The 8022-nt window shown below is 49.6% G+C and overlaps 1 protein-coding gene across 1 annotated transcript; it reads left to right on the top strand.

The window, feature by feature from the left end:
• The first annotated feature begins 6250 nt into the window (after positions 1-6250).
• On the top strand, positions 6251-7668 carry LOC123058797 (WUSCHEL-related homeobox 9). The gene is made up of 2 exons (XM_044481476.1): positions 6251-6958; positions 7069-7668. Exons 1-2 carry the CDS (start codon positions 6571-6573, stop codon positions 7317-7319), a joined length of 639 nt encoding a protein of 212 aa, XP_044337411.1. The 5' UTR covers positions 6251-6570; the 3' UTR covers positions 7320-7668.
• The last annotated feature ends 354 nt before the right edge of the window (positions 7669-8022 follow it).

Genomic DNA, 8022 nt, shown 5'->3' with positions numbered 1-8022 from the left:
TTGCCCATACCCGAAGAGGTCGTCATAGGTGCCATCTTCTCTCCATCATCGGTGTGGAAAAGGGCGGGTTCCCCGATCTAGAAGCTGCGAAGTCAGATTTGGAATAATTTTTCTCTTTGTTTTTCATAGTGTGGCCTATAACTTTCTAGAAATTATGATTCTAATTTCCATGGAAGTCTAATTCTAGAAAATTAGGATCCACTGAAACTTTTATGCTCATATTTTTTGTAAGTTTACATGGATTTTTTAGAAGGTCACTAATCGAGGAACATAGTTGGTTGTTGCTGGAATTCAGATTTATTGCAAGTTTGTCGAAATTTCTGAAACTTTGTTTGGATTGTAAAGGTTGTTCAATTTTTTTTCTAATAACCATGGAAACTTCTTAAAGTTTATTTGTAATATTTTTAATACTTGTTTAGATTATTCCGAGAAATTTCTAAATTTCTAATTGATTTACTTGAAATCATGCAACGAGAAAGTATGACATCACTACAATAGCTATCCGAGAGTGACCGCTAAGGCCAACTCCACCGCGTGACCCCAAACGGACGTTCGTTTTGTCCGGATTCTGTCCGTTTGGGTAGGGCGATGGGGTCATGTCCGGGCCAGTCGTGGGATGCGGTGGCCGTGCGCCCAGCGCGCAGACGCATCCCGGCCGCATCCTGTCCGCGTGCATTTTTCTTTGCAAGTCCTTAACATTTTTTCATTATTCATTTTTGGTACATGAAAAATACATCGTCACATTTTGACTAATAAAGCAAGACAAAAAAATAACCACAAGAATACATTTTAGAAGATACCCAACTTTCATAACTGCTCCCTTGAGTTGGGTTAGGGCCTTCTCGATGCACTCATTGTTGATCTGTGCAGGAGGCTCGATCTAGCATCCTCCTTTCTTCTACAAGCCAGAAGTAGATGTTGCTACCTCACACCTAGTGTTGTGTCTAGCCTCTAATCTAGCAACAAGTGCACTTGTCTCATTTACAGCCTCTATGCTAGCTAAAAGTGCACGAACATGTACTAAATTTTGTTCTATCAATATATCGATGTACTCTTCTTCCCAATACCAAAACTTGCATCCATGCTACACAATAAAATTTGTAGTTAGCACAACTAGTCAAAACTGGAGCACAAACCGAAGCTAAAAAGAGCACATACCACATCGTTTAAGCATTTGATGAACACACATCCGGGATGTTCCGGCGTTGTAGACACGCGGCGCACGACCATCCTTGGGCAGTGGTCGCACTTAATGAGTGGCAACACTGCGCCGGTAAGCTTTTGGGCAAGCACCGAGCCCGGCCGACCGTCATTCGTGTATCTGCCGGCGGACCACCGACGGTGCAGATCCGAGCGGCTAGAGGAGGAGCCACTGCCTGCATGTGGCCTTGCGGCCCAGCCAGTCCATGGCGCGGCCCGGCCTCCCACAGCCGGGCGAGCTCAAGATCGACCGGATCCGCCCCAAATCTAGTCGGCACGTGCGCAAACCAGGTGGCCTTGGTTGGGTAGCTCGGCGGCGCCGAGGGGAAGGGGCTGGGCGAGCGCGCGTCCGAACTGCACGGCTGCAATGGCAGCGACGACGGCGGCGACAGCAAGGGGAGGAGTGGGGAAGAGTGGAGGGGGGTGCGGCCGGAGGGAGGGAGGGGGCGGATAGAAAAAGGCCCGCCCTGTGCCACCGACGGGCGGGCCAGGGGAGGACACGCGCAGACGGCCCGCGCGTCCGCGTGGTGTCCGTTTCACCTCAAAAGCGGCACAAACTTTGGCCGCAGATGGGTCAAAAACGAACACAAAACGGACAAAAGTCCGTTTGCTTCCACGCGCTGGACCGCCTCGTTTGTCTATTTTACCCCAAACAGACGGGGGCGGACAGGATAGGGTCGCGCGGTGGAGTTGGCCTAAGGGTATTCCTAGGCAGGTGGCCGCCATATACCATCACCCAACATAATGTATTTTACGGGCGCCCCTATGTCTCGCTTCAAGCGAGACAGGGGGATATGCTCGCGGCTGGGCGAGCTCCAGACGGGCTGGCCCAGCCGCGCGGGTACCACAGCCTGTTTTTTTTTGTTTTTTTTGTTTTTTGTTTTTCATATTATTTTTGTACTTTTCTTTATATATATATATATATATATATATATATATACACATATATATATATATAGCAAAAACACTGTTCAAAAACACATTTGAAAAGATGTTGAATAAGTATTAAAAAGTGTTGAACAAGAATTTGAAAAATGTTGAACAATCGTTCAGAAATATTGAATAAGTATTAAAAATGTTGAAAAAGTATTTGAAAAATGTTGAAATAGGTATTAAAAAATTCAAATGAGTATTTAAAAAATGTTGAACAACTATTTTAAAATGTTGAACAATTATTTGAAAAATGTTTAAAATAGTGTTGGGACAATGTTGAACATGTATACAAAAAATGTTGATCACTTGTTACAAAAAAGTTTTTGACATGTAGGAAAATGTAGAGTGAAAACGAAAACAAACATTAGAAAACACAAAAGAAAAAAATGAAGAAGAAAAAGGAAAGCCAAACAAAAAAATGAAGAGAAAAAGAAAATGAAATAGAATGAAACAAATAAGTAGAAGAAAGGAAAAGGAATGAAAAAAAATGGAGACAAAAAAAGGAATGAAACAAAAGAAAACAAAAAAAGTAAAAATAAAAATGGAGAAGACCGGCTCTGTCGCCTCTAGTAAATCTCGATCTACTACTAACCAGTAACATGAAGTGGGGGGAGTGGGTTAGCTCGTGAGCCGCATTTGGTAGTGCTCTACCCTTTTGAAACTCGCACAAAGCCCGTTTCACGGCCCGACGGCATCATCTGCTCTTTTGGCCCACTCGAACAAAAAACTTGTTCGCTCAAAAAAAAATTCTTGCCATTCAAAAAAAAAGGCACAAAAATCCTGTGAAATCACCGTCGTTTAGCCTTCTGATTTTCGGACTGTAGACCACTCTGCAAAACACAGGCAGGGAGGGCCATGCCGGGCTGTTCCTTTTGTTTTCTTTGAGGAGTTGAGCTATGTTGTTTTGCATTGGAGCTGCCCATCGAAGTGTTCAGTGTCCACTCTCGGAATTATTTGTGCGCAAGTGCTGCCACCCATGGGAAGCGGACACCGGATCATAGACTACTACCTATCTCGTCGGGAGGGGCGACGTGAATCGACCGCCTTCCGTTTGGCCACCCTGCATGGGGAATTTGCCGCCGCGTGCGGCCAGACGGAGCCGTCCAAACAGAGCCACGCCAACGCACCTCCTTAGGTCAAACGCAACCTATCCGTGCCCAGCTCCCATAGGCCTCCAGATTTGGTTAGTCCTGGTCACTCAATTTGGTGCATTAGTAGATAGATTTTTTTTTACGAGGAGTAGATAGATAAGGTGGCGTTTGATTCGACCGGGGTTGGGCGAGCGCGCGCGCGTGCATGCAGCGGGCGTGGGGCGTCGCATCGAGATCAGGGTTCGATCGGTGGATATTGGGGAAGACAAGGGAGAACGGACACGGAGATGCAAGGCGAGGCCGGACAGCGAGAAGGCCTCACGCTGAGGACCAACTACCAGGTTGTTGTGCGCGCGGGCTTAAAAGAATCGGCGGCGGTCAGATTGAGGAGCTCGAATCTGTTTTGGACGAACGAGTCAGGACAATCTATGTCTTACTGACTTCATGCATGATCGGTCATAGTCGTGTAGCATTACTGCTGTCTAGCAAGCATCTAAAAATGAACGTAGGAAAATGTTTTTGTCAGATTCATACGTCTAGTTTGAGAACGCACTTTATATATAGGTACTCCTGCGACATCTATATCTACTTGTGCATTATTAGTACTATACTACACTTGCTATGATCAGTAGTACGTACTGTAGTATTTTTTGTGGAAGAAAAAAAAGTGTCATGTCATGTCCCGCGTGGGGGTGGATCTATCATGTTTGAGGGTACGTAACCACACCGGCCAGCCATGATGGTCCTTAAGCTCACTCGATTAATCTCCACAAATACCAATTAGCTTGGCCTTTCTATGCTGTTTTGTCGGGGCAAAGCAGCAAAACAGTATTATCTCGCAACAACAACAAATAAAGTAACAAAACAGTAATCCTAAAACCGTAGCATACTGAGTTACCGACCAAATACATACAGCGTGAGAGCAAATCATCCAGACCCACGATAATTAGCCCCAAACCATGCAACTTTGCTTTACCCTCCTCGAGCCAGCCCATCCATGCACACTTTGAAGCGAACACATACCTGGGCATGATGAGACGGATCTCCCCATGCATGCATGCACCCTCGTCAATCACTTTTGCCGCGAAAAGACGCACATGCACGTAGCCGGACGCGATCGAGAGGAGGAGGAGGAGGCCAATTATGTCCGCTTCCCTCCGTCCGTCCAATCCAATCGAGTCGTCACGCGAGAAAGGGTTACGAGACTACCCGCTTAAACTAATCCCGGCTGAATGGCTAGTACTATCTGTGGCGTAGCGGTGGACCACGGCCGGTCAGGCGATCTCCCAAAGCTATAGCCGAAGGGCCGAAAGATCGGAGGCGAGGCGAGGGCCGAGACCGGCTGGGTCGATCGATCGCCTCGGGAATTGGCTACCGCGCAGCACAGCACGGGTTTCCCGTGCACGGCGCGCTCGGGAACGCCCAAAGGCCGGAAAGCCGGCAGTGCCGGCCGCGGCCGGGCGCCACGACCGACGCGAGCTGCGACCGCATGCATGCACGCAACGGCATCCCGATCGATCATCAATCTCTCGCTCACACACACAGAGCAATCCGGTGCGCCGGTGCGAGCCATTATTCAAGCGGCAAAGCAAAGGGAACGAGGTGGCCTTGCCGCCGCTTTCCGGAGCGGCCGCTCGCGGTCTCGTTCCGGTTGCCCGGCCCTGCCGCGGCCGGGCGGTGTGGCCGGATCATTGGTATCTGCTGGAGGACGCCCCAAAAGTGTGACACCTTCCACAACTTTTCGGGAGCTCTTCGGAAAAGTTCTGGCTTCCGCGGACTTAACGGGAGTTCTAAGACTACGTACTGGTTGCTTACCTTATAAATGCAAAATGTAAAAAGCTTAATTAGGTTAGGTGGTGCCATGCGTAGGGTTTGGCACCCTTCTCTGCTGATGAGAGCGCGCATGCAAAGCAGACCGGAATTCAGCCGAATCGAGTGCCATGCACGTACGGTGCTTGCGTTTTGCATCAACTCGTATGCATATGTCTTCATGCATGATTGGGCGTGTCTGGCTAGTTGGTGCGGTTTGTGACTCGACGACTTGGATACACAAGTCGGCCTGTCCTCACGGAAGAAAAAACACAGTAAGAATGGAAATTGAAGCAGCGTGCCGCTACTGTTCCGCCTGTACAGGACGAGCCAAACGAGTGTGAGCTTTACTGTTTGACTAGTATAGAACAGATAAGCCCGGCCTACCCAGCATGTTACCGCCCTGACATCTCTTTTGATTTTCATGCCTGATCACGTTCACCCGTTGAAATTAGCAAGCGCGTAGTACAACTGACAGGTTTGACTGCAAACACACATATAGCTAATCTCCATGCGTGCGGCTGCCAATAATTAAGTTATGCAAGTGCATTTCCATCCTCTGATCCAGTATGTTAAGATAATGGAGCGAGCGATAAAATTACGAACTAGAATAATTTCTGAAATTAGCATCGATCTGTCTTGTCTTGTTGGCAGGTGCACTGCTTAATTGCTATATATGATAAAAATGCCAATCTGTCTTGTTGCCGTTTAACTTGTTCGTAAGCTAGCTAGCTAGTCAAGAAATCCACGCCTTCCATATTGAATTCACAGGCCGGCACTTCGATTGGGTTATACTACTACTGTAGATCAATGAACGAACTCCAAAACCAGATTGTCCATGCACCACGGGCCTGGTCCTCACCACGTACGATTCCCCTCGGCCAGTCACGAGTCACGACCCATGCAAGGAGCCAGGGATCTCCATGGAATAACGAACCCCAAATCAGCCGCATTATTGTAATCCTCAACTCGGCAAACAGGGGCTCGTCTAAGACATGATGCTACGCGACACGATGGCGCTTAGATCTGCATGCATGGGCGACCAGGGCCCCATTGTTAATTGGGGCCTTAAGGATGTCGGGCACGGCGCACGAGGCGAGCTATGCTATCAGCAGTAGGGTTTTGCAAGCAGTGGCAGCTTTTGCGCATGTCTCCCTCCATCCCCTTGCTCGAGGAAAACAAAAGGAAAGAAACCGCGCACTGAGAGAGAGAGAGAGTGAGTGAGACCTTCGGATCCGCTACTGCCACTGCCACGACCACCGCCTCGGCCCTGCCCGGCCCTGCCCAATTATATAAGTGCCCCCTCTGCGCATCTATTGATTTCAGCATCGCTTCTGACCAGAAGAAGATCCCGGAAGAAACAAGATCGGTAGTACGAGAGACTAGCTAGCTAGCACAACAAAGTGGGGGTGAGATAGTAGAGCATTTTGAAGTTAGAGATAGATCATCCAGCTGCTCGATCGATCGGGCATACACCGTGGTGATCGACGGAAGTGCCTAGCTCAATCTTACAGATAGCTAGCTAGAGGTAGTGGCAATGGAGGCGCTGAGCGGGCGGGTGGGAGTGAAGTGCGGGCGGTGGAACCCGACGGCGGAGCAGGTGAAGGTGCTGACGGAGCTGTTCCGGGCGGGGCTGCGGACGCCGAGCACGGAGCAGATCCAGCGGATCTCCACCCACCTCAGCGCCTTCGGCAAGGTGGAGAGCAAGAACGTCTTCTACTGGTTCCAGAACCACAAGGCCCGCGAGCGCCACCACCACAAGAAGCGCCGCCGCGTCGCCTCCTGCTCCCCCGACAGCAGCAGCAACGAGGAAGAGACCGGCCGTGCTGCTGGCCGCGACGCCGAGCCCGCCGACCTCGTGCTCCAGCCACCCGAGAGCAAGCGTGAGGCCAGAGGCTACAACCACCACCCCCGGATCATGACATGTAAGTTAGCACCCACGTCGTTGTTCTTACGTAGAGCTTGGTTTGTTCCTAATGGAACAGTGTCCTTCGATCATCGGGCCGGTGCTGATCCATTTCGTGCGTGCATGCAGGCTATGTGAGGGAGGTGGCGGAGCAGGAGGAGGCGACGACGTGGGAGCGGCCGACGAGGGAGGTGGAGACGCTGGAGCTGTTCCCGCTCAAAGCAGCCTGCTACGACCTGGAGCTGGAGGCGGACAGGTTCAGCCGATACGTGAGGGGCGGCGAGCAGCAGTGCAGGGAGATCTCCTTCTTCGACGTGGCCACCGGACGGGATCCGCCCCTGGAGCTCAGGCTCTGCAGCTTCGATCGGTATCTGGTCTAGATCAACGTCGCACGGACGCACGCATGCATGTAGCTGCTTGTATCACCTGTCAGTCAGTCTACCTGACCATGGATGTCACACACGCATCATTGCCTAGTCCTCGATTCTGGCTACTATCGGCATCAAAAGCTGTACGAGAAGGGATACGGGCATGTGTTATAGACGCAAGAGGCACGACCGTAGCGTACGTAGTTGCTGGCAGAATCTGAGAGGATCAGAAAAGAGCTCGTAGAGATTTCCAGTCCCTTTCCGTTGATATTTCATCATGAGATGTACTGTTTCTTTTCTTCCTCCTTCCTTCCGGCCTGTTGCATGGTCTACTATAATTAACCTGTGGCTGAAAACTGATGCTATATGACGTAGTATTATCAGTATATTACAAGTATGAAATCTGCAGTACAAGGTCTTGCCCTAGGAGACCCGAAATCTACAGTCAAAATATATGCATGTCAATGTTACAAACTTGGCTGCAACTCAAAAACTCAAGGCGTTAGGTGGGAAGCAGCAGTATGAACACATGATTTGACACAGTACATGGAATTGGAAATGTCGTCCTTCCTACATATATAATCCCCACCTAGTGTGTAGTGTGTACTACCCGTTAGACTGTCGTGCCGGGAGTACGTACGTCTTGTCCCTGGCCTTTTCAAGAAAAGGATTCTGACTTGCTCAGTGCATGTGGTAGTCAACTGTGTATGCTTCG

Source organism: Triticum aestivum, chromosome 3A (assembly GCF_018294505.1).
Source record: "Triticum aestivum cultivar Chinese Spring chromosome 3A, IWGSC CS RefSeq v2.1, whole genome shotgun sequence".
Classification (NCBI taxonomy): domain Eukaryota; kingdom Viridiplantae; phylum Streptophyta; class Magnoliopsida; order Poales; family Poaceae; genus Triticum; species Triticum aestivum.
This window is presented reverse-complemented; position numbering and strand designations above follow the sequence as displayed.

What these genes read in the sequence shown, in the direction of transcription:
- LOC123058797 (XM_044481476.1), top strand. Translation starts at nt 6,571, where the DNA reads ATGGAGGCGCTGAGCGGGCGGGTGGGAGTGAAGTGCGGGCGGTGGAAC. An exon ending in CCACCCCCGGATCATGACAT is followed by an intron (nt 6,959 to 7,068) that starts GTAAGTTAGCAC and finishes GCGTGCATGCAG; the next exon opens with GCTATGTGAGGGAGGTGGCG.